Here is a 26955-nt window from a genome sequence, read left to right on the forward strand (position 1 = left end):
TTATGTAATCTTGTGTATTAATGGTCAGTTGTTTGCTATTTTTGGTTCTCTGTTCTAAGGATTCTCTTTAGTATGTCTTGTAAGTTTGGTGTGGTTTTAATAAATTCCCTTAGTTTCTGTTTATCTGGAAATCTCCTAATTCCACCATCATATTTGAGGGACAAGTTTGCTGGGTATATAATTGTTGGTTGAAAAGTTTTCTCTTTCAGGGTTTTATATATACCATCCCATTTCCTTCTCGCTTGCATGGTTTCTGCTGAGAAATCAGAGGTTATTCTTACTGGTTGTCCTTTGTAAGTAACTTTTTGTTTTTCCTGTGCTGGTTTGAGGATTCTGTCTTTGTCTTTGATGAGTTTGATGATATGCCTTTGTGATTTTATTTTGGGGTCTATCCTGTTTGGGGTTCCTTGGACTTCCTGAATGGATATATTCTCACTTTTCATCATATCAGGGAAGTTCTCTTCCAAGAAATCTTAGACAATTTTCTCAGTGGTTTTATTTTTCTCCTCCTGTTCTAGAATTCCAATGACATGTAGGTTATTCCTTTTGATGGTATCCCACATGATCCTTAAACTTTCTTCATTTTGTTTTGATCTTTTCACTGATTGATCCCTTTCCAAAGAAGTATTCAGATATTTGTCTTCAATCTCATTAATTTTGTCTTCCATTGCATCAATTCTACTCTTTTGCACTTCCAATGTGTTATGTATTTCTGACAATTTAGTATTAATCTTCTGGATTTCTATCTGTAGATTTTTGAATCACTTCTAATTTTTCATTTATTTTTGTATTTTCTTCCAAAATTCTTCTGAGATTTGTCTGTGTTTTCATTCATCTGTCTCTCAATCCTCTGAAGGTATCTAAATACAATTCTTTTGAATTCCTTATCAGGTAGTTCCAATGCCGTTTCTTCTTCAGGGATGTGTTCTGGATCTGTTTCTATCACTTTATCTTGTTTCTTTGTGTGGATTGTGATGGTCTGTTGTCTTCAAGACATTGTGACATTGTTGTATCACATTGTGATCTTTGTTAACTGTTTGTGAGGAGTAGCTAGTGTGAGTTTGGTTCTTCTTGGTGGTTGCTTATCATAGGTTCATTGACGGAAAAGGAGGTGGTGACTCTCACTAAGTGAAGCTGCAGGTGGTGTGTGTGTAGTTGTGTCATATAGGGACTGTTGCTGTCTCCCACTCACTAAGACAAAAATAATAACCACCAAAAAAGTAAAAGCAAATGGACAAAAAGCACACCATGTAATCACACAGGGACAGTAACCAAGTAAGAGAAAAGGGAATAAAACAAAAACAAACCAAAACAAAAAACACCACTGTATCTGTGGAGAGGGCAATAAGAGAAAAAAGTAGAGGAGAATACTGAAGAAAAAAATGGGAATAACACAAAAAGAAAAACAAAGAACAGGGTTACTCACAAGAAAAGAGAAAAAGAAAAAAATTGTAACCAGGAACTGGGCCAAGGAAAAAAACTGAATACTAGAACCTGGGAAGGGAAGAATAAAGCATAATAAGGACAAAAGTAGTAATAACAGTAGCGGTTTTAAAACAGACAAAAACAAAAGAAAAAAAATTCTGGACAGGGAGGGGCAGGGCACCCAGGTTCCCTCGGTGCACACTGACTGGGATGGAATTCCTGTCAGCCTAGAAGGTGCGTGGGAGTGAGGGATGGCCTCCCCTCCTGCATTCACCAAGAGTGTGTGATATAAGACTAACAAGTGGAATGTCACATCTTTTCAGTAGTCCGAGAGTCTAGAATGTCTTTGCAGTTCCCAGCAAGTGGATCATGTTTTTAAGTCCCTGGAATCTGGCAGAACACTGTCACTTTAAATATCCAAAATGGTCAAACCTCTTGAAAATATTCAAAGTGGCAGCGTCCTCAGGATAGGCAAAAGTCCACAGCTCAGCCCGCCTTCCTCTTCACTGCTGCGCCTTTTATTTCCCAGCCACCGGAGCATTCCCCGTGCAGTCCCTGGCTAGGAGGGCTGATTTTTAGGTCCTACCACCACTCGACAATACCCAAGCTGTTTGCGCCGTCAGGATCACTGCCAGACCGCAACTCAGTATGTCTCCTTTTTTGGTATTTTCATGCAAATTCTTCTGCTAGTTGGAGTTTAGTTCACTTCTATATCCTTCCCTTTAAGGTTCAGGAGTTCTGGATTATCTTCTGTATCTGTATTAATTGGTTCCCCTTTTGTTGAAGAGGGCTGGTGCAGTCTTTCTGCCTACTCTGCCATCTTACCGAAACTGTACGTTATTTCTTTGATATTGATAAAAGATTGATATTGATAAAAGATGTAAGACATTGATGAAAGAATGCTCCAGGAAACATCAAAAAATGGAATACACAGAGTCACTGTACCAAAAAGAATTGGTCAATGTTCATCCATTTCAGGAGGTGGCATATGATCAAGAACCAATGGTATTGAAGGAAGAAGTCAAAGCAGCACTGAAGGAATTGGCAAAGAACAAGGTTCAGGGATTGACAGAATACTCATTGAGATGTTTCAACAAATGGATGCCCTGCTGGAGGCCATGCCAAGAAATTTGGAAGACAGCTACCTGGCCAAATGACAGAAGAGATTAATATTTATACCTATTCCAAAGAAAGGTGATCCCACAGAATGTGGAAACTAATGAACAGTATCATTAATATCATACACAGGTAAAATCTTGCTAAAGACAATTAAAAAACTGTTGCAGAAGTATATTGACAGAGAACTTCCAGAAATGCAAGCCGGATTCAGAAGAGAACATGGAACGAAAGATATCATTGCTGATGTCAGATGAATCTTGGCTGAAAGCAAAGAATCCCAGAAAGATGTTTACTTGTGTTTTATTGGCTATGCAAAAGACTGGGTTGACCATAACAAATTATGGATAACATTGAGAAGACTGGGAATTCCAGAACACTTAATTGTGTTCATGAGGAACCTGTACATGGACCAGGAGGCTGTCGTTTGAACACAACAAAGGGATACTGCATGGTTTAAAATCGGGAAGGGAATGGGTCAGGGCTTGTATCCTTTCACCATACATATTCAACTTGTATGTTGTACAAATAATTCAAGAAGCTGGATTATATGAAGAATGTGGCATGAGGATCAGAGGAAGACTCATCAACAACCTGCAATATCCAGACAACACAACTTTTCTTGCTGAAAGTGAGGATCACTTGAAGCACTTACTGATGAAGTCGGCAGTATGGATTACACCTCAACATAAAGAAATGAAAGTCCTCACAACTGGAGCAATAAGCAGCATCATGATAAATGGAGAAAAGACTGCAGTTGTCAAAGATTTTATATTACTTGGTTCCACAATCAACACCAATGGAAGCAGTAGTCAAGACATCAGATGTATTCCATTGGGCAAGTCTGCTGCAAAACACCTGTTTGGAGGCGAGAATGACCTGACTTCATCTCACCTACTTTGGTCATGTTGTCAGAACAGACCATTTTCTAGAGAAGGATATCATGCTTGGTAAAGTGGAGGGTCAACAAAAAAGGGAAGGCCCTCAATGAGCCTGACAAAGTGGCTGCAACAATGGGCTCAAGTATATCAAGGATTGAGAGGCTGGCACAGGACCAGGCAGTGTTTAGTTCTGTTGTGCATGGGGTTGCTGAGTCAGAGCTGACTCTACTGCACCTAACAACAGAAAAATGGACAAAGGGTATGGATTAACAGCATAGGAAATAAAAATAGCCTTGCAAAGTGGCACACTCTCATTTACAATAAAAGAAATGCAAATTATAACTACACTTAAATACCATACACTGTGTTGGAGAGGGGCTGTGGAAACAGTCAATTCCACAGACAGTGCATTGGTACAGCTTCTAAGGAAATCAACTGGGTAACGTCTATAACATATACATGTTCTTTGAATCAGCAAGTTCACTTCTGGGAATTTACAGTGCAGATATAATCATACATGTGAATGATTGGAAATTCCCTAAATTATCTATGAACACATGCCTAATTAAATAAGTTGTGGTACATCCTTACAACAGATAATAAAAAACCAAACTCACTGCTGCCGAGTCAGATCTGACTCACACCAACCCCTCCTTGGGTTTCGAGGCGCTATCACTATGGAAGTAGATTGCCCAACCTTCCTTCTGAGGAGTGGCTGGTGGGTTTGAACCACCAGCCTCTGGTTAGCAGTCAAATGCCTTAGGCACCACACCACCAGAGCTCCCACAATAGATAATATGCAGCAAAATAAATAAATAAATAAATAAACTCTTCATCTTTTAATATTAAAAGGTCTCAAAGATACGTCATTAAGTTAAAAAAAATTCAAGGTACAGAAGCTACCATTTGTATACAAAGGAAAGAAAGAATGTATATTTATTTACACACACATTTTCTATATGCAGAACAGGACCCTTGTAACACTGGTCACCACTGGCCCTCCTGCCAGCCACTGAGCTTTAGGTTGCTTTTAGTTTTCATTACCCGTAGAAAACATGCCCTCAGGATGTCAGCAATTTACTTAAAAAAGCTACAAGACAAAATTCCTTAGTTTAAGATAAACATACTCCTAGCATGTTATCAAAAAGGCTGTTTTACGGAGGCCAACACTATATGCTTTTCACGTGTGTTTCTCTCTCCTTGACACCAGAAACTTTAATAACACAGCAAATTTTAAACCAAAATCAAACCAGTTGCTGTTGAGTCCATTTTGATTCATGGTGACCTGCCCCTATGTGTTATCAGAGTAGAACTGTGCTCCACAAGTGTATCAGGGGCTGCTTTTTTTTTTTTCCGAAGCAGATAACCATCCTTTTCTTCTGAGGTGCCTCTGGGTGGACTTGAAACCCCACCATTTTGGCTAGTAGCCAAGCATGTTAATCACTTGTGCCATCCAGGAACTCAGTGGTGGTTCAGTGGTAGAATTCTTGCCTTTCACGCAGGAGCCTTGGGTTTGATTTCTGGCCAATGCCCCTCATATGCAACCACCACTCATTTGTCAGTGGACACTTGTACTTTGCTGTGATGTTGAACAGGTTTTATTAAAGCTTACAGGCTAAGATGGACTAGGAAGAAAGGCCTGGCAATTTACTTTCAAAAATCAGCTAAGGAAAACCAAGGATCACAACAGTCCAATCTGCAGATGACTGGGCAATGTTTTGTTCTATAACGCAAGGGGTCACTGTAAGTTGGGAGTCAACAGCGGCTGGCAACAGCATGATGAAAAATTAGGTATAGTGTGGGTTATCTGACCTTTTGATATCTCTGTGCCTTTTGTTGTCTCTGAGTTATTTTACAACTCCGTAAGCTGAAGAAAAATGATAGTAACCATGATTCTTCTTTTTAAAAATAGTATTGTTCTCTGTGAAGGTTTATATAACAAATGAGGTGACAATTGTGACAAATTATACACAAACTATTCAGTGACTTGGTTACATTTTTCACAATGTGTCAACATTCTCATTATTCTGGTTGTTCCATTAATCTAGTTTCCCTGCACCACCCCGTACCTTCTCATCTTTACTTTTGAGTAAATGTTGACCATTTGGTCTCATATAGATTAATTTTTGAAAAACTACTTTTTTTTTTTGTTTTAGGTGAAAGTTTACACAGCAAATTAGGTTCCCATTCAACAATTTTTATACAAATAGTTCAATGACATTGGTTACATATTTCATAATGTGTCACCATTCTCATTATTTCCACTGTTTTCATTACTTTAGCTTCTCTGCCCCTCCTTACCATCTCATCTTGGCTTTAGGGTAAATGTTGACCATTTGGTCTCATATCACTGATTATTTAAGTGATGACAGTAAGCACAGGTGATGTTTACTTTTTAAGTCAATCTATTCTTTGAATGAAAAGTGACCTACCTCTAAGGGTGGCTTCAGTTCCAAGTTCTGAGTATCTTAGGGCAACTGTTGTGGGTTCCTCTGTCTCTATTGGTCTAGTAAACCTGGCATTTTTTTTTTTTTTTTAAGATTTGAGTTTTGTTCTACATTTTTCTCATTCTATATGGGACCTTCGGTGGTATCCCTAGTCAGGACAGTAGGTTAGTGGTAACTGGCCACCATTTAGTTTTATGGTCCCAGGTCAGATAAGGCCTTGGTTCACGAAGTACACTATTAGTCCTTTGAACTAATTTTTTGAGCCTTTTGTTTCCTTCTTTCTCTTTTGCTTCAGACTTGTAGAGACCAATAGCTGTATCTCAGATGTTCACTTGAAAGCTTTTAAACCCCAGATGTTACTCAGTGAACTAGGATGTAGAACATAAACTTTACGAAGTTTTTTGTTTTTATTTTACTGCTGCCTGACCTAATGATTTGGGTTCTTCATTCCCTCCCTGCAACCACTTAAGTGAGAATCCTCCAGACTGACATTTGACTCACGGATTTGGGACTTGACAGCCTCTACAAAGGCATGAGCCATTTCCTTGGTAGTTCATGAATTCTGTGAGACGATGCGGTGAATTCTGGAACCCTAAAATGAGAGAGAGTACTAAGGGGAGGAGGTGTAGTTGATGTTAGAGATGAAGAAGTGGTACAGTGGTTTGGAAAACCAGGACATTTGGGACATCTTTTATTTCAGCCTTGTGTTGCTTCTAAAAAGAAATTATTTTAGAAGAATATTGATTGGTACTATTTAACTATTTGAGTAAATTAAAATTCTTTATATTAGAGTGAGCTTTTTTATGTACATTTATAAAGTACCACAGTGAATTCTGTGGGAGTTCTGGTAGCGTAGTGCCTAAGGCACTTGACTGTTAACCAGAAGGCTGGCGGTTCATACCCACCAGCCACTCCTTGGAAGGAAGATGGGGCAATCTACTTCCGTAGTGATATTGCCTCGGAAACCCGAGGGGTCGCTATGAGTTGGGTCTGACTCAACAGTATATAACAACAGTGAATTCTCAGTAATGTGCTTATTAATTTTTTTTAATGAAAAATAATGCCAAATATAGTAGTAGTATTATTTAGGAAAAAGGTTTACCATAGGTTAAGGTGAGTGGCAAAAGGTGAAGCCTAATCATTTCCAACTACCTTTTAAACTACTCTGACTTTCATCTCTTCTAGTAGCCATGACAACGAAACAGGATAGCCTCAAAAAAGGATTAAACTTGGGCACTGTAAAAGGGAACATAGTCTAAGTCTTTCAATTAACTCACATGGAAGTATATGCCCTGGTTAACAGGGTTAATGTCTCTTATTACAGAACCTCAAGCATATGGACAATCGCTATTAAAAAGTCTAGCACAAAAAAGTCCCGATTCCACACTGTCATCTTCAAAAAAGTCTGACAGAGTGCTACCCATGTACACAGACCCATACATACCCAAATTAAAGAAGTCCTGCTGCTAAAAAACCACATTTCAAGAAAATAATCTCTACTGGATATCTGGTTCTAAACTGGTACAATATTTTTATTTAAAACCTTAAAAAAAAAAAAAAAAGAAACCACATTCTTCACTAAGAAAATTGATTCCTATGATAGAATCTAAACCAATGACAGGGGTTTTGGTTTATTGGTTCATAAGTAGCATGTATAATGTAAGCAAGTCAAATGCCTGATAGCAGAGAAGCAGAGCACAGTATCACCCCAGTATCATCAGAGCAAGCGGACAGTCTTTCCAGTCACTGTCAAGAAGTCATCATCAGCCAAGGCATGCAGAGCTTCTTCAAACATGTCTTTGGTAATTGCCTTCAAGGAAGAGGAAAATAAATATTAGATATGTCAAATTCTTTAATAACTGATAGAGATTAGACAATTTTAATGTCTAAGTAACATTTAATCTCTTTCTCTTTTTGGTGGCTCTGTTGTATCTATTCAATCTGGCCCCTGTAAAACCAAAGCAGGCACATACAATACATCAATGAGCAGGTGCTGCAAAGTAGCTCAAGGGCTGGATTTGGGCTGTTGTTCTTTTCACAGAACAAGTCAACTTTAATTACTCATAAAAAGACACCTGAATATTTCATTCCCAAAATAAACGATAAGGTTAAAATTTACCAAGTGACAAACCAGTTACTGTTGAGTAGATTCTGAGTCATGACAATACCATGTGTGTCAGAGTAGAACTGTGGTCCAGAAGATTTTGATAGCCAATTTGTCAGAAAAAGATCACCAGGTCTTTCTTCCAAGGTGTGTCTGAGTGGACTTCAGGCTCTAATCTTTCAGTTAGCAGTTGGGTACATTAACTTTGTGCCACCCAAGGATTCAGTGTCAAAGGCTACCAAAAGCCTTTAAAGTACAAAAACAAAAACAAAAAAACAACCAAACCCACTGCCACTGAGTTGATTCTGACTCATAGCAACTCCCACTGGTTTTTGAGGCAGTAAACCTTTATAGAAGTAGATTATGGCCTTCCTTTCACGGACTGGCTGGCAAGTTTGAACCACCAAGCTTCTGGTTAATAGTCAAATGCCTTAGGCAATGTGCCACCAGAGCTTCTTTAAAATACATATGTTCTTTAACACAATAGTTTGATTTCTAGGTATAAATGCAAATAATTGATTTATGAGGAAAGATGTTGCACATTTTAACATCAAACAAGTGCAAACACCAAAGTCCAACAACTGGTCAGTAAATGAGGGAATATGCACGCAACAGAATGTTACCCAATCATTATGAATAATGTTCTGAGGTATATTTACCAACATTGAAAGATGTTAATAATATACTTTTAATTCAGAGGAGAAAACAAAAGTTATGAACAGTATAACTAATATTGATGTTGTCCCCTTTTTTAAAGAAAAGATCACACATAAAAAAACTCTGAAAGGGGTGTAACAAAATTTTAATCATGAATATTTCTTGATGTTAGGTTAAGTCTTCTTTATTCTTATCTGCATTTATTACTTAAACGATTAACAAAGTAGGAAAAAGAAACAAAACAACCCTAAAAGCAGTATTAAGGGGAAAAAAACCCAAAAACTATTAAGTACAAAAATTATAAATATAAACACCTACTATGTCTGATTGTCCCCTGATATCTTCAAAAAGTTGCTGGTATTTTAGTGCTGGTGTCTTGCCCTTAGACAAAATAAGTTTCTTCAAAGCTTCAGCTAATTCTTCTTTCCGTTTACGAGAGGTGGCACTCATTCCTGATTATAAAATAATTTCATGTATAAAAGTGTTATGTTTCAAATCTCCATAAATATCCCCTTTAGAGTGTTTAGGTTACTGTTCTTTCTGACATGTACCCTAAAAATAGGTCTACCATTCTGCTTTACACTTGTTTGAAATACTTTCATATAAATTTTAAGTGACTTTTCTCCATTGCTCACCTAAGTCTCAAGCTCTCAACAGTGGAAATGCCAAGCCAAGAGAGGTAAAAGTACAGTGGCTAATGTCAAAACACACATTCAAAAGCATAGTGAGTTTTGAATTTTGTTTATAATTTTCTATAACCTAATAGCTGCTATGTTCCATATAATCTCTACAGCAAACACAGTCATTTGTTTCTTAACAAATAAATTATTTCTTTAAAATGGGTTAATATGCTATATGATTGTTCCCATGTATCTTCAGAGAGTTGCTGGTATTTTAGTGATAGTTTTTGCTCTTAGACAAAATAAGTTTTCCCTATACAGCAGATGAGAGATAGAATCCCCTTAAAATGATATAACACTGTGTGTTTACTGTATTTTTTTTCAAGAGAATATTAAACATCTTTTATCAGATTCTCCAAGGTGTCTTGATCTTTAAAAGGTTAAGAACAGAACCTCTATTCCAAATGAACTATCCTTTACCTTAAATGAAATACTAGTTACATATGCATGTAAGTCAGCTTTGAATGTTTTTTTTATTTTATGCTACAACACACCTGTGGTGAGAATAGATATATCCACAATGCCAGTCCGGGGGTCGGTTGCAGACTGCTTTAGAGCCTCCCGATGAAGGCGCTTTGCTTCTTCAACATCAATTGCTTCAACTTTGTTTGAAAACCGTACTTTAGCATGGGCTTCTGCTAAACGAATTAATGATTCCAGCTGTCGAGGGTATGCGGAAACCATTCCGCGGCTACTACCTATCTTCCGCATGTCTACATAAGCCTAGTACAGGTAAAAAACACAAAAGAAAAACCCTTTGATAACAACAAACCGTTTTGTGGTTAAAATGTGCAGCAGAGTCAGGATTACTTTAAATAAATAGATCACAGCCCACTGCCGCATTGGGGCACCAGGACATGAAAGCAGATAGAGCTTGAGGCCTCAGAGGTTACCATCAAGTGGCAGATAGACATACAGATCACAGTAATTTTAGGACAAACTCCCAACGCCTGGCAGGAAATGGTAGCTGTAAATATTCTGACTGGAAAATATTTATGAAGACTTCTTGGAGAAGGAGAAATGATGTATGGTATGAAAAATGTAACCAACAGTGGAGACACTGAAAAAGGTTTATGAGCATGAGGGTAGAGTGCATGCCTAAAAAAGGCCAAGGCATTGACTCCAAATGCCACTTCTAGGTGACGATCCACTCAACCAGACATGCTAAGGATAATAGGGATGATGTTACAAAGATAAGTGTATTAAACAGATGACATAATTTCATTTCTTCGTGAACAACCCTCACTGAATATGTAGTAGCAGATTTAAAACAGTTTATGTGCTCACTGCTAACTGAAAATTGGAGGTTCAAGTCCACACACAGGCACCTGGGGAAAAATGCCTGGCGATTTACTTCCAAAAAATATCCCAACGAAAATCCCATGGAGCACAATTCTACCCTACAATATGAGGTTGCAATGAATCAATGTCGACTCAATGAGAATTTTGAAAGCTGTCAGAATATAAAGCCCACAAAACACTGAAAACTTTCTCATCACAAAATGTTTCCATAACCTAAAATGTGCAGGCGGGTACTGCTCAAATGACAGAGCAGGATATTGAAAAGTGAACATTAAATATTTATAATTCATTTTCATTTTTAGAAATGAGCCGATCAAAGTTTTAACGCCTTGCCAAGAGTTACAAAGTTACTAAGTAATAACACTTGTATTTGAACTCAGGTCTTCTAATCTTAAATTCACTTATAATTATTTAAATATAAAAAGTGTACATACAACATATACCAATTAATTCTTTTCCTCTTTCTATGTTTGGAAATCAATTTCGTATCAGAGGAGGAAAAAAATTAATACTTATACAACACATCTATCTATCTATTCTCATCAAAATAATTAATGTTTTAAAGAAGATGACTGAGCGTATTTACTTTGCTTCAATGCTAAGACAGGAGCTATGGTGGCGCAGTGGGTAAGGCATTTGACTGCTAACCAGAAGGTTGGTGGTTCAAACCCACCAGCCACTCCGTGGAAGGAAGATCAGGCAATCTATTTCTGTAAAGATTTACTGCCTTGGAAACCCAACGGGGGTCGCTATGAGTTGAAATTGACTCAAGGGCAATGAGTTTGGTTTCTAGAAGATTCCTCACACTATACTACCAGTGCTGTACTACCTCGATGAGAGACTGGCCTGCCTCCTCGCTCAGCTTCGGTGTGATGGTGCTGTGTGCATAGGCAATGTAGTCCCGTAGGACTGCCATGTCCATGAATTCCTCCTCTGCCTGCTCCTCGCTTTGGTAGTACAGTGCTACCAGGTGGTGGGCCAGGTGCCTGTCGTAGGCTTCGTCCTGAGGGTCCAGCATCAGGAAGATCAAATCAAACCTGGAAGAGTAAATAAAACACAATTTTAATTGGTTTGCAAATATACTTATAAATGTAATTTTAAAGCTTGCTCTTCAGCCCCACAGTACTGAAGAGCAAACTTTAAAATGTGCATTTGGTAAGGATCACTGAGGGAAGAAATGTCCTTCACTGTCATGAGTAGGCTCCCTGCTCTGCTAGCCCTTTGTTCTGGCAGCCAAGTCAAAAAAGAGCTCCCCAGAGAAAATATTACTATACTTTTGAATTTGAATGAAGATACATTCTGTTTTAGTAGAGGGTATGTGTGTGTGGGATTCTAGTTGGTAAAAAAGAAGAACAATCACGTTATTAAAATCTAAAATCCATAATACATTTATTAAATTTATCAACATCTGGAATAGTGAGTTGAGAAAAAGTGTAGATTTATAAGACTTTACTTTAATAAACCTAATTTTTCAGAAGCATCTACTGGGTGAAGTGGCTATCTGCAGCATCTAAAAAAGATTTCAAAACTAAATTTCCTAATTGCTTTAAAACGTAAATACTTGGTGCTAACCACAGGTGGGGAAAGAAACATATATTCCTTGTCCCCAAAACTCCTAACCAACCATTAACTGAAACATTTTATTTTAGAGTGAAGAGTTCATAATATTAAGTTGCTGAATTTAAGTACTATTTCCTTCCTTCACTTTCATCCTAAGGTCTATGGGTGAGGAAAATAAGAGTACCACCACCACAACAAATTATACAGAAATGTTTTAATACCTTGATAATAATGTGTGAGGCAGCTGGATGTTTTCAATGGTGGTTTTTTTGGGATTCCACTGAGACTCTATAGGATTGGCTGCTGCCAGGATAGAGGTGCGTGCGTTGAGCTGACAGATGATCCCAGCCTGTCAAAAAAGTATCATCAGAAGGGTGTTCTTTAGCCATCGAGAACTACTCCTTTTTTTCTTCTTATTCATTTATTTATATTGTGCTTTAGATGCAAGTTTACAGAGCAGAGTTTGTTTTACATTCAACATTTCATGTACATTTAGTTTCACTCCCCATTTACCATCCCCAACCTAACCCAGTCTCCTCCCTTCCCTGCCAGTAACCCTCCCCCCAGTGCTCCTATTAGTTATGCACTCCTGTGTGTCCTGCATTTCCTCCACATGAATGTTGCTGCACTGGTCTTGCTCCAAGGAATGTATTTCCACAGAGTATGTGGGTGTATCACCCTGGGTTGAGTGGTCTGTGTGTACATTTTGTTTACTACTGGGGTGAGAGTCAGCCCCTGGGAGTAAGTTTTATTCCAAGCCCAGAATATATTGTAGGCCCATAGTATTATGGGTCTCACCAGACTCCATCCAACCTGTAATTCTGTTCATTATTGGGTTTTTGGATTTTGTTCCACATTTTTTCTTCCACTCTATCAAGGATCTCCAGATTTGATCCTTTTCTGAGTGGTTGGCATTGGTAGCCAGGCAACATCCAATTCTTCTGGTCTCAAGGGTTATCATGTCATAGGGCTGACTGCTTCCAAATGCCCTTGTTTTTTTGCACTCTTCTCCACTTCTGATGCTAGGAGACCATTTGCTGCATCTTAGATTGCCGCTTGAAAGCTTTTAAGACCCCAGGTGCTACTCACCAATGCAGGACGAAGAACAAGACTTTTATGTATTTTGTTGTGCCAACTGAGTCTGATGTTCCCCAATACTATGGTCCTGAGTCAGTAGATCCATTGGATCTCTCTCCCAGTGTCTGGCTGTCTGTGAGGGATGACCCTATGTCTATCTTCTGTTGCTTCTGGAAGGATTGTGTGTTTTGTGTCACTGTTATCTGTGTAAGATTAGCCAAGAACCACTCCTTTTGAACCAATCATCAATTCAACAACCTCCAATGGAGAAGCCTAAATATCATACTGAAAGAAGAACCAAATTAAGGGGGATGAAGTTCTGGTGGGAGATTTGGCTAGTGCCTTACACTTGATGCAGTGTAGACAGTGTCAGCCTCCATGTGGTCCCAACTGTAACCTATTGCTTCCTGGTCTGTCTTGCCACCCGTCACTTCTTTTATCCTCAGAATTACTAACACCACACAAACCAAGACCCTATTTAATACCTGTCTCTTAGGGTCATAAAGGAGGAATCTGAGACTAAAAATGTAATATGATATTCATATTTGAATTAGGGGGGAAAAAAAAAAATCTATGGAACAGAATCTTTTACAAACAAAAAGTTCTTATTTTGGATTCCTGTAAGAATTGAGTTTTAGATGAATGCATGCTATAACCATGTCATTTTCAGAAGCTATAACTCTTGTAGGAGTATTGTGCAAGTTCTACAAATACCGCACTTTAGTGACCAGAACAGCAAGAAACACTAAAGAGGACACTGCAGAAATCATTCAAGAGATTCAGCTAAAATACAATGTTTTTTTTAGAAAACCAAACTCACAGCTGTCAAGTCAAATTGACTCATAGCAACCCCTCCTTGGGTTTCCAAGGTAGTATCTCTATAGAAGTAGATTGCCCAATCTTCCTTCTGAGTGGCTGGTGGGTTTGAACCACCAGCCTTCTGGTTAGCAGTCAAATGCCTTAGGCAATATGTCACCAGAGCTCCCAAATATAATGTAAGGAGTAATGTTATGTAACATTTTTAAACTGGGAAATATCTTTAAAAAATTAACCAGTTTCCTTAAGTTAGAACCATGGTAATACTGATCGTTCTGACATTATTTTCCATATATCTACATATTTAAAGTGTTCCAGTTTATGCAGTGATGAAAACAGCTAACCTTTGCAATGGAGAGAGTCTGTTGTTCCATCACTTCATGCAACACTGATCTTGTACTTTCATTCATCTTGTCAAACTCATCGATGCAGCAGATGCCATTATCACTGAGGACAAGAGCGCCTGTCTGCAGGACCAGCTGTCTTGTCTCTGGGTCCTTCATCACATAGGCAGTGAGGCCAACAGCACTGGAGCCTTTCCCAGACGTGTACTGCCCCCGGGGAACCAGGTTGTAGACATACTGCAGCAGCTGGGACTTACTGGTCCCAGGGTCACCACAAAGAAGGATATTAATCTCGGCACGAAATTTGCCCCTTCCTGTGTGACTAAAATCCTTTCTGGTTCCCCCGAAGAGTTGAAGCAAAATTCCCTAAGAAGAAAACATGTCTGAACATTAACTGACTACAGAATAACAGATTTTGTTAAAATGTTATAGAAGTACTTTTCTGCTCTGTGAATAAAAAAACTGTAAGAAAAAGACTAAAGAAAGATATGAAGAAAATAAAATGTTACAGGGCTTTAATTATGGTCATCTAAGTTCCCATTCTTAGGTTTAGAACATGAAAGGTTAATATAGAGACCAGGAAATAGATAACGATGTTGTGATTTTTCTCAATTTATGATAAGGTAATGCTGTGAGTACCTTATTATGTAAAAACAGCAAGCTCTTATCCTTTATCCAGGAGTGAGGAAGTTGCGATGTGTGTGTATGTTTATAATGCATAATACCAGAGAAGTGCAAATCTCACAAATTTAAAAAGTTCACTGTTTACCTTCTTTATATCTTCATGTTCATAAATGCTTGGAGCCAAGGCTGAAGCAAGTCTCTCATAAATGTCTGGTTTTCTGGAAAGTTCCTTAAGCAGTTCCACACGTTTCTCCGAAAAAAGTTTCTGTTCTGCTTCTTCATCAAGCCCATGCAGGCGTTTTGCGTCCATTTTCCGATAATGGATGACATCAATGTGGGTCTTATAAACAGACTTCACATTACTCACTCTTGGATTGACTCGGATGGGAACTGCTCTGTAGATGCCTAAGAGCAGCAACCATGAGACACACTGTGACTCTGACAGGCTCAATAAACCAGGGCAGACAAGTGGCATACTAAGAAGCCTGGCCCAGAAAAGGAGAGAGGACAAGCACATCTATTCAAAGGATACCTACAGTTAGCTCCCTTTGTGCTATCCAAGCTGAGGACTCAGGCCTACTCTCTCAGGTGGGAGTGTGGCAGCAGGAAGGAGGCAGGGCATGATGGAAAGAGCAATTTTTTCAAAAGGCAGACCTGAACACTTTCTCACCTGTGACCACTAGCTGGCTCTATAACACTGGGTTCTCCAAGCATAACCATATAGCACACGGTGCTGAGGGTTACATGAAATTATTCTGCTTCTAACACAAAGCCTAGCTCATGGCTTATGTTTGATACGAATATGTTCATTCCCTTAAGCTGAGTATAAGGAGCCCTGGTGGTGCAGTGGCTAGTGCTTGTCTTCCAACCAGAAGGTCAGTGGTTCAAACCCACCAGCTGTTCCACTGGAGAAAGAACTGGTGATCTGTTCCCATACAGATTATAGGTTTAGAAACCTTACAGGAAAGTTCTACTCTGTCCTACAGGGTCACTATGAGTCAGAATTGACTCAAAGGGAATGGGTTTGGTTTTTTTTTTTTTACTTGACAGGAAGAAAATGCTAAAATCCAAAATGAAAAACACTGAAAAAGGAAATCTTGAAAATTTCATAGAAAGTAAGACAATCTACTGTTCAAAGGGGAAGAAGAAATGACTGTTTGCCAGCTTTCTGCTCCCTCTCACCGAGTTCATGCATAAGACCATGACTAGGAGCTCTGGTGGCATAGTGCCTAAGGCATCTGACTGCTAACCCGAAGAATGGTGGTTCAAACCCACCAGCCATTCCTCAGTAGGAAGGTTGGGCAATCTACTTCTGTAGTGATACCACCGTGGAAACCCAAGGAGGGGTTGCTATGAGTCGGATCTGACTCAATGGCAGCGTGTTTGGTTTTCGGTATTTTTTTACTGCCTTTGTATAGCTAATAGCTCCATATAGTTCTTTGATAACACATAAAAGCCAGCTTACATATAACACACACATCAGTAGTATTACTCTTGCTCCCAAATAGATTCTCAGTGGCCTGGGTATCTTTCTGCACCCTGTCTGTAGTGACTTCTGTTCACACCATGGTACTGATCAATGCCATAGCCCTTCCCCAAACCCTATCATGTGTTAATCCTTGAATTCCATTTTGAAACAAGGGGGAAAAAATGCTGTTTCTACTGCTTGTTCAACTTTTTTTTAAACAAAATCACAGGACTCTTAGATTTGCAGCCATCTAATACTACAACACGTGGTTGACAAAATGGCAGAAAATCGTAACACTCACGTGCTGAAGAGCTGCTAACACTGTCTGCCCTCTCATTTCTAAATACTACAGTCTCACTCCAATTTTCAACCTCTACACCTATTTTTTCAAAACTGAGATTGGAAATCTTTACTCAGTTAGTAGAAGGGCAGGTAAATGAGAGCCAGGGATTGGCCAGCTGACACTAGGACTGATAGGCTCTCCACCATCTCTGAGAAGCAATCAGTTCTCACACTACCCATCAGACAGAAGAGGACTGCTATGCACACACCTGAGACACAAAATGACCATATTCTTTTCCAGCATCTGAAGAAACTGCACCTTACTATAGTGAAAGAAAGAGGATTGTCTTGGCACAAAGAGAAGCAGATCTGAATCTTGGCTCTGTATCTTACCACAGAACCTTAGCTAATGTTACATACACAGCTTTGAATCTGAGTCTATCCCAATATAAAAAATACAACAAAATGTTTAGAATAAGAACAAGGTATCCCTGTTTCAGCCTTCTCTACATGAACAATTTCAACCCTTAGCTGGCATTTGGGAAATGGGGAGAACTTTGTTTACAACTGCAGAGCTCAAAGCCTGCTGATAACAGCCAGTCCAAAGCTGCTCTCTCATGATACCACTAACTGAATATACACACATAACCCTAGGATGAGGACAACGAGCTCCAAAATCCAGGTTTGGGAATCCCTGAAAGACTGCCTCCTCTGCCTCGTTCTCAGGCTAACAAACCTGCTCTAGTATACTCATGATTAAGTTGGAGGATTTATAAAAAGCACAACTGAGAGCCAGTCAGGTACCTGACTATGTCAACATAAACTATGGCTCTTACCTGTGACATTCACTCTGTCGCCAGGCTGGACTTTGTCAACAAGATCATTGTGACCAAAAAGGATGACCGTGTGAGGTGTCTGTCCTGCTGGCATATCCTCAGGAGACTCCTGAAGTTTGATCTGATAGGAGAGCACAACAGATGGAGGACATATGAGAATGGAGTATGACTGATTTTTCATGTGACATGGGAAAACATTTTGTAAGGATGTAGCTTATTTTAACATTCATCTTTTTTTGAAGGAGAGGACTTAGGTGGCTCCCACTTTTTTGCCACCATAAGGCTGTAAAACATCTCTTTGTGCATAATCTTTGCCCACATTTCTAATTGTTTCTTTAGAACAGTTACTTCTAGTAGAATTCGTGGGCTGTGAGTACACATCTTCAAGATTCTCAGCTTTAGCAATTCTGTGCACCTTTCCTTGTCACTGTGTGCATAGCAGATACTTGCCTATGGATAGATCTACAAACATCTACCTGATAGGTATTTGTTAGGCGTCTGGGACTACACAGTTAAGAGTCCTGCCCTCATGGGGTAAAGAGGAGCACACAATAAACAAACAGGCAAATGACACATAACAGATCTGACACTGACAAGCACAGTAGATAAGAAAAAACAGTGCAAGGAATGTAAAAATGTTAGGGTGGAGTTGTTGTTGTTGTTTGCCATCGAGTCTGGCCCCGACTCATAGCGACCCCTCCTTGGGTTTCCGAGGCAGTATCACTACGGAAGTAGGATTGCCCAACCTTCCTTCCAAGGAGTGGCTGGTGGGTTTGAACCGTCAGCCTTCTGGTTAGCAGTCAAGTGCTTTTAGCCACTATGCTACCAGAGCTCCCGTAAAAATGTTAGGGTGGAGTAGAGGAGATTTTTTCCACAAACCAAGGTTAGGGAGATGCTTTTTAAGTAGGTGACCTCTGAGGAGAAGTCATGTGTTCTCAGCTGAAGAAACATCAAGTGTAAATGCCCTGAGGTAGGTACATGCCTGGCTGAGGTGCTGTAAATAAGGAAGTGGATGTCAGAAGTCTGTGGGTATAAGGTATGTTGTGGGGTGATGTTGCGTTATATAGGACTTGGAGGTGATACTTGGCTTTAGGTTTTATTTTAAGTCAGTCTGGGGGTCTTTGGGCACAAACCCTTGGGGAGCAAGGGTTTTTTCTTTCTCTCTCCAGCTGCCAGTACTGCACCAATGTGAAATGAGGTCCCAATAATCTCTGCCAATATTAAATGAATAATTTTATTTTAATTTTCATCTGTTTGGTTAGAAATAAACATATTTTTCAGATTCGCTATTATTATTACTTTTTTGACTCCCTTTAAGGGAAATTACCTTTTGTACTATTTTGAACATATTTTCTCCAGCTAATAAAAAAGAAAAAGAGAAATTCTTCACACATTATAATAAAATCAATAAAACTAAACATATTAGTCTTCATGCATATACTTTTATACTACTAAAATCATATCTAGTAAGTTTTCTGCCTCCCCTTATTTCTAGGTGACAATAAACATAAGTTACATCAAATGTAAATTTCATGATCAAAAGATAAAAGTTAAAACTTCCAATAAAACTTGTATCTCACATCTATTAATTACTAGTAGACAGTTGTAAAATGACAGAATTTAACCAAATAATTTTTACTGTGCTCAAATGTTGTATATATTCCTATCTGACTTACCTAAAACACGTTAAACAATCTTAAATTACTTTCCATAAAAACCTCTCATGTTAAATTTAGTAAGTCAAATTCAGGAGTAGGCAGATTTGCTTTGGTAACTTATAACTGATATTAAATTTTTAAGATGTCTATAGGGGCTCTGGTAGCGTAGTGCCTAAGTCATTTGACTGCTAACCCACCAGCCACTCTTTGGAAGGAAGGTTGGGCAATCTATTTCTGTAGTGATACTGCCTCGGAAACCCAGGAGGGGTCCCTTGAGTCAGTTTGACTCGATGGCAGTGAGCATAATGGAAGAAGAGTCCCTGCATGGTGCAAAAGGTTAGCATGCTTGACTGTTAACCAAAAGGCTGGGGGCTGTAGTCTATTCAGAGGCATCTCAGAAGAAAGGTCAGATGACCTACTTTGAAAAGAATCAGTCATTGAAAACCCCATGGAATTCAGTTCTGATACATATAGGGTTGCCATGAGTCAGAATCGATTCCATGGCAACTCTTCTTTTTTAATAGTTGGAGAATATACTTTTTCTTTTATTATAAAACATTTTAGGTCTACAATAATGTACAACTGTAAAATAATGGACTAGTTCACTAACAATAAAGGAGGTCTGTCGGTGCATTGGTTAAAGCACTTGGCTCTAACCAAACAGTGGTTCAAACACACTAGCTGCTCCACAGGAGAAAGATGTGGGAGTCTGCTTCCATAAAAACTTACAGCTTTAGAAACCCTATGGAGCAGTTCTACTCTGTTGGAATCAACTTGATGGCAATTTTTGTTTCACTAGCTGTAAAACAGCAACTCTGTGACTGAATGCTTCAAATATTCCAGCCCACAACCTGCAGACAAAAATCTACCATTTGAGAGGAAAAAGCTGAACGCCATTTAGGAAGCAAAGTTTTAAAATGTGGCTTTTGGGGGTATATAGATAAAGGGAGAATACATTTATATGGGTCCCTTCCCTGTGTCCTTGGTCTTGGCTGGAAGGCCTGAAGAGGCACATGGAGGAATAGGGATAAGGGGCTTTTGGAGGGCAGCAAGGGGTGTACTGAGAGAAGGGGAGGAAGGGGCATGGGGAATGGGCAAGAAGGGAGGTAGGGGAAGGGGCTCACCATCTGCTTATCGGAGAAGGCAGAGCGGTTGTGGATAAGAGCCATGCTGTGGGTTGTATGGCAGTGATCACATACACTGGGCTCAGCAATGCGGCCACGGTCAATCTCTACGTGGGCTGTGTGCGCGCACACCTGGCACTGGAAGAAGGCCTCCTGCATCTCTGGAATCAACTGGGAAGTTCTGATCACCATGCCACTTATGGTGATGAGCTGATCGATATCTGCAGGCAAACAGAGAGGCTGCTCTACTAGCCCTGCCTGGAAGATCTTCTCCTAAGGAGATTCCCATCAGGGCAGGTTCAGAAGGAATGCTGAAGTCACAGAGCCACCTCAGGAGAGGTCGAATTCTTTCCCCAAGTTCACTATGGGACCATGCATGAATGACTAGATACCTCACGGAACTCTGTGGGGTCACCATTATCCCATTCCACTTCTCTTCTTGGCTTTGGAATAAAAGCTGCAACTTTCTACCCATTTTACCCAGGACCTCCTTCCCGTTACCACATCGTGGGGATGTTCTGCCATCTCAGTGTGTGGTAAAAACACTGAACCCAAATGCAACTGCCTGCCTTGTATCCATGTTAGGGGAAGCCCCTTAAACTTTCTCTGCCTCATAGCCCTCATTCACAAAGTGAGGGTAACCACAGTGTTAACCTCTCAAGATTGTACAGACGATTGAGCCAGTATGTATCAAGCCTAAAACAGTGAGTAGTAAAGAGTAAGCACTCAATTACTATGATCTACAGACACAGCCATCTTTCTGTCTTACTCATATTTTCTCTATACCATGGACCTGTCCCCTTTATTCTTTGGTCATATTACCCTCAACCAAGTTCTCACTACTGTGTTTTCATCCTTTGTGGTCACAAAACATGGCCTGTAGTTAATTGCTGCTGGCTTTATTGACTGGTAGATTGACTTTCAGAAGTAAGACTGGGCAATCTTCCTCCATAAAGATTTACTGACTTGGAAACCCAACAGGGGTCACTATGAGTTGGAATTGACTCCAAGGCAATTTTTTTTTAATCTGATCCTGGCTCTCCTCCACTTGTTGACACATCTTCCTTGCTTCCTCATCCACCAATCATTCTTTGACTTTAAAATTGAACTCAACTCTTGGAACTCCCCCCTGCCCCTTTTCAATTCAAATGGGTTTGACTTTATTATGGGTTTGCTGTCCTGCTCTCCTTTTCTAAAAAAATATTTTATTATGTTTTCAGTGAAAGTTTACAAAGCAAATTAATTTCCCATTCGACAATTTCTAAATAAATTGTTCAGCAACACTGATTACATTTCCCTAGTGTGTCAATATTCTCTTTAATTACTTTCTCATTGTTCCTTTTCCAGTACTTGCTTCCCTATCCCCATATCTTCACATCTCTGCTTTAGAGTATCTGTTGACTTCCTGGTCTCATTGTTTTTTAGTGGAGCATCATACATGCAGATAATATCCTTTATTTTGTATATTAATCTGTTATTTTGCTAAAAGGTGACCTCAGGGAATAGTTTCTGTTCAAGGTTTACAGAGTATCTCAGGGTGACAATCTTAGGGGAATCCTCCAGTTTTAACTAGTTGTGTAAGTTTGGACTTTATAAGAAATTGAGTTATGCTCCACATTTTCTTCCACTCTCTCAAGGTCCATCTATTGCGGCTTTGATTGGAATGGTTAATAGTGGTAGCCAGGCACCATCTAGTTCTTTTTGTCTCAGGGTAGATAAAGGTGTGGTTCATGTAGGCCATTAGCTCTGCAGACTAGGTTCTTCTCTGAGACTTTGGCTTCCTTTTTTGTATTTTGCTCCAGTTAAGCAGCAGAGACCAAGAGTTGCTTGTTACATTACTACTTGCAAGCTTTTAAGACCCCAGGTGCTACTCACCCTAGTAAGATGCAGAACTTGAACTTTGTGATGCCAAATAACTGAGTTGTCCCATGAGACTGAAGTCTTAATTAAGCTTTCAAACCAAGAAAACCATTTTTGCAAGGTGTTTTAGTTATGGCTGAGAAGTATCTGTAACTGTGTCCTCTATAAAGACATACATGTGTACACACATCTGTAAGTACATAGATATAGACACTTCTCTGTGCGCACACATATGTACTAAACAGTACCTACATGTATATGCCTATATTCCTGTAGTATGGGTATGGGACCAAACAGTCACTTTTTGGTTATGTTGGTGCTGTTAACAAATTTTATGCCATGTACTTTAGCACTAACATCCTTTTCTCTTGTGTGCTTAGTGGCATCATTTACTTTTATCAAGCTTTGCTCATTACATTCACATTCTGCACTACTTTTCCCATCACCAAGAACAAGTATCTACACTCTAGCGAGTGATTTCTCCATCTCGCAGCCAACCCTTTGACTTCTAAACTATAACAATCTCCATCATACACAGAATTCTTCATGTAATAATGCTCTACCTTTGGAAACTTAAAAGCATATCCCCTAACCTACACACAACTGTCCTACTTTGTGTAGCACCCCTACCAGAACACTCGAACACCATCCATGTCCCAGACAATCACTGATCAGTCCTCTAATTTCCTTAATAGCTTGGATTCAGCATCAGCCAAGTGGTAATATCATGCTAATACCCTGGGGTCTTGCCCACACACATACGTCCATCATGGCAGCCACGAACCTCGGAACTCTCTTCTACTGTTCTTTGTCCTTCCACTACCCGGTCTGAATACATTAAATGATCACTATGAAAAAAGAACTCTCATTAAAACCCCAATCTTGTTTACACTTAAGACTTTATATCTATCTGAAATGCTTTCAGACCCACTGGTAAAAATATTAACACTCCAAGAGTTTAGGCAGTTTACTAAGTAGTGACAAGAAGTAGCGATTGACTATAGTTTTAAATTGGGCCTTGCTACTGCTCAACTTTCTTTTACCTTAGGATCCTGAATATCCTACTCCTACCATCTTTCTCAAATCTCCCTCCTTATCTCTCATCTGCCCTTCTTATCCTCTCCTCTCTGAAGACCAAAGTCATCAGCAATATCTTCCATTTTCTTATTTTTATTCCTCATGAGGGAACCTATGAGGAATAAATCTTATTAGTTTCTTATAGGTTAACCACTTTACTTGTGCCTTGTACTCACTTCTTGTACCTTTAGAGCCCTGCTTTCCTTTGATAAGTCTGTGTTTATACCCAGTCATTTGTTTTTACTAAATCCTGCTATAAAAAGGCCACCTTTGCTCAATCCTCTTACTCTTTACCAGTTATGATTCATTGTACAAAGGACCCTGATTCAGTGATGGCTTCATGGTCAACACTACTGGATTCGACTCTCCCTTTGTCTCCTTCTATGTGAGTGCTGTGCAGAAGTCTTTGGCTCTCTGCAGTCTTCATGCTCTATTTTTTTTTTTTGTAGTTTGAATGAAACATTACAGAGCATATTAGTTTTCCATTCAACAATTTATACATATTTTGTTTTGTGACATTGCATTAGTTGTTCCCTCAAAGTAATATCAATCTTCCTCCTTCTCCCTAGGTTCCCTGTTTCCATTTGTTCTTCTTTCCTGCCTTCTGAGTTCTGTTTTTGGGCAAATGCTGCCCTTTTGGTCTTGTATGGTTGATTGTATTGATAATACTCCTTGCCGGTATCGTCATTCACTTTATAGCCTATCTATTGTTTGGCTGAAAGCTGATCCCTAGCGATGGGTTCAGGCAGGCCTGAAAGGAGTCTAAGGGCAACAGTCTCAGGGGTTCCAGTGGTCTCTATGAGACCAGTATGTCTGGCCTTTTTTATGTTTTAAATTTTTGTTCTGTATTTTTTCCCTTTGTTTAGGACTTTCTATTATGATGCTCATCACAGCAGTCCTTTGGACTAATTGTTTCCTTGAGGCTTTGATTTTCTATCTTTGCTCCAGATGGAAAGAGACCCAAGAGTTATATCATAGATGGCCACTCACAAGTTTTTAAGATTCCAGTTTCTACTCACTGAAGTAGGATGTGTAACACTGTCTTTATGGACTATGTTACTACCACTGACTTAGTTGTCCCTTGAGACTGTGGTCCTAAGTTCCCAAGCCCCGTAAGTCATTCCCTCAAAGTGCTTACAGCTAAGAAGTTTTCAGAACTTTGCTCCTCTGCTCTATAATATTCTTGGTCTGCACATACAAATACATATACAGAAATATCCTCTGCCAAACTGAGATATACTCGTGGGTGTACTCCCATTCACTTTCCCACACCTGTTTAGCCTGCATGTCTACCTATTTATCTACTATAGATGTTGTTTGTTATTATTATTGCAGGATTGTGTGTATAATAATATTTACCTGGTCCCCACCCCCCATGTCTTTTCTTATATAGCTCATTCATAGCTTTAATTATAAAGAACAGTATCTGCCTAAGATTTCTTAACTGTTAACACCACAAAGAAAATGAACTGCAATAATTTCACTTGCATGGCATTGCTGCTCTAAAACAACCTGTCAAAATAATCACACAGCTACTATCTTGTCTTTACACTTAACTGTACCAGTAAAAGGAGTCCTGGCATTACAGTGGTTAATGTACTCAACCGTTAACTGAAAGGACACCAGCTACTCCCATAAAGATTACACCCTTGGAAACCCCAAGGAAAGTTCTACTCTGTCATATAAGGTCACCATGAGTCAGAATTGACTTGACGGCAATAGGTTTGGTTTGGGTACCAACAGAGCGAAAACAAAATTTCATTCCTTTAACAAAAAGTGAAGTAGAACACTTGCCTTCTCTTATTATCTTTTTTTAATAATAATAACCTTTTTTAATCTTATTATCTTTTTTAAAAGAAATATACCTCTATATACGTAAGTATTTATTAATTGTTAATATTTACTTCACTCTTCATGCACAGCAAGCCATCTCTTTTGTCCTTTATTTTCATGTCTATGGCCACTATCCTGGTTAGGGCCCGTTTCCCATAGTTGAGTCAAATAGTCTCCTATTTGTCAGTCTCCTAACTAAGCTTCAATGTATCATGTACATTTAAACTACTATGAGCTTCTCAATAGTGTTTTCACAGCAGTTATTTTTCTTCTTGAAAAATATCAACACTAGTGTTTATTTTTCTGTTATTTTGCCCCTTCTTTTATTTATTTCCCAAACTTAATTTCTTTTTAAGCGGAAGGGCAGAGATTCTATTTCATAGATGCACTGGGCCCCTAAGTGTACAGGGTAAGTGAATTTGCTAGTATTTTCTCAATTTATAATCCATAAACAGGCCCCCCACCCCACTGTCAATTCTTTTAAAGTTCTTTGATGAAATAAATTCTATTTTCATGGAAAGTTATTTCGATTAAAAATATTACCTTCTGGATTAAGGTTTCTCATATTCTTAGTCTTCAATGCATTGAATGGTCTTACTTGAATCTGATGCTCCAGTATTGAGTCAGGAAAACGATCAAAGAAGATCTCATTGACAGCCATGTCAAAAGTTGGGATAACCTCCTATAAAAACAAATGTGAAGATACTGTGCTTGTATTCCTATCTTGACAGTTAAATATAAGAAATAAAGCATTTTGTGTGAATAGTGCATAAAAAACAAACATGGCATGACACAAAGGCATTATCCTATATAATTATACATATACATTATAAAGGGGCTCTGGTAGTGTAGTGCCTAAGACATTTGACTGCTAACCACAAGGCTGGTGGTTCAAACCCACCAGCTACTCCTTGGAAGGAAGGAAGGTTGGGCAATCTACTTCCATAGTGATACCTCCTCGGAAACCCAAGGAGAGGGGTCGCTATAAGTCGGGGCCGATTCGACAGCACATAACAACAACAAAAACATACATTATAAACCTTAGGCAAACTGAACTATCTTGCCTTAGCATGATATTGTCATTTGTGGATAAACAGATACGAAAGTGCCTTAGTAACATACTGGAGTACTGGCATGATATAAAGGAGCTCTGGTGGTGCAGTACCTAAGGCATTTGACTGCTAACCAGCAGGTTGATGGTTCAAACCTACCAGCTGCTCCTTGGTAAGAAGATGGGGCAATCTACTTCTGTAAAGATTTACCACCTCAGAAACCTAATGCGGGTCACTGTGAGTCAGAAGAAACTTGATGGCAGTGGGTAGGCAGGATTTAGGCTTTCAATTGGGGGGGATAAAAAAAAGGATTTTGACTTTATACTTTCACACTTTATTTCTCCTCTGTAACATAATGATACTAAAATAAACTGAATCAGTTTATTTGAATTTTATGGATGAAGAAAAGACTCTGGGAGGCTAAGAAACTTGACCAAGTATACACAACTAATAAGCAGCAAAACCAAGACTCAAGATCAAGTCTGCTTACCACCCAAAGCCCACGTGGGTATTTCATTAATAAATCTAAGATTACAGAATGGTTAATATATCTTCTTAAAGATGACAAAAAGTGTGTAAAACATTCATAAAATATCTCCATTTAAGGTAGTAAAGCTCAAGAAATTATCAATTATAATATTCACTGTTATTTTATATACTATTAAGAAACATTGCCAATTAAACTATGACACAGTTTAACAGCTCTGGTAGCATAGTGGCTAAAAGCACTTG

The 26955-nt window shown here is 39.0% G+C and overlaps 1 protein-coding gene across 1 annotated transcript in view; it reads right to left on the minus strand.

The window, feature by feature from the left end:
- Nucleotides 1–7586: 7586 nt before the first annotated feature.
- MCM4 (minichromosome maintenance complex component 4) overlaps nt 7587–26955 on the minus strand; it is a 23794-nt gene continuing 4425 nt past the window's right edge. The window contains exons 7-16 of the mRNA XM_007949065.1: nt 25715–25853; nt 20402–20622; nt 17620–17740; nt 15179–15438; nt 14410–14775; nt 12394–12521; nt 11442–11649; nt 9805–10033; nt 8949–9082; nt 7587–7679 (exon numbers count right to left, since the gene is read on the minus strand). Coding sequence (XP_007947256.1) covers nt 7587–7679; nt 8949–9082; nt 9805–10033; nt 11442–11649; nt 12394–12521; nt 14410–14775; nt 15179–15438; nt 17620–17740; nt 20402–20622; nt 25715–25853 — 1899 coding nt within the window. The remainder of the gene's footprint in view (nt 7680–8948; nt 9083–9804; nt 10034–11441; nt 11650–12393; nt 12522–14409; nt 14776–15178; nt 15439–17619; nt 17741–20401; nt 20623–25714; nt 25854–26955) is intronic.

This window comes from Orycteropus afer, unplaced genomic scaffold (assembly GCF_000298275.1).
Source record: "Orycteropus afer afer isolate SDZICR_OR568_19922 unplaced genomic scaffold, OryAfe1.0 scaffold00236, whole genome shotgun sequence".
NCBI lineage: Eukaryota > Metazoa > Chordata > Mammalia > Tubulidentata > Orycteropodidae > Orycteropus > Orycteropus afer.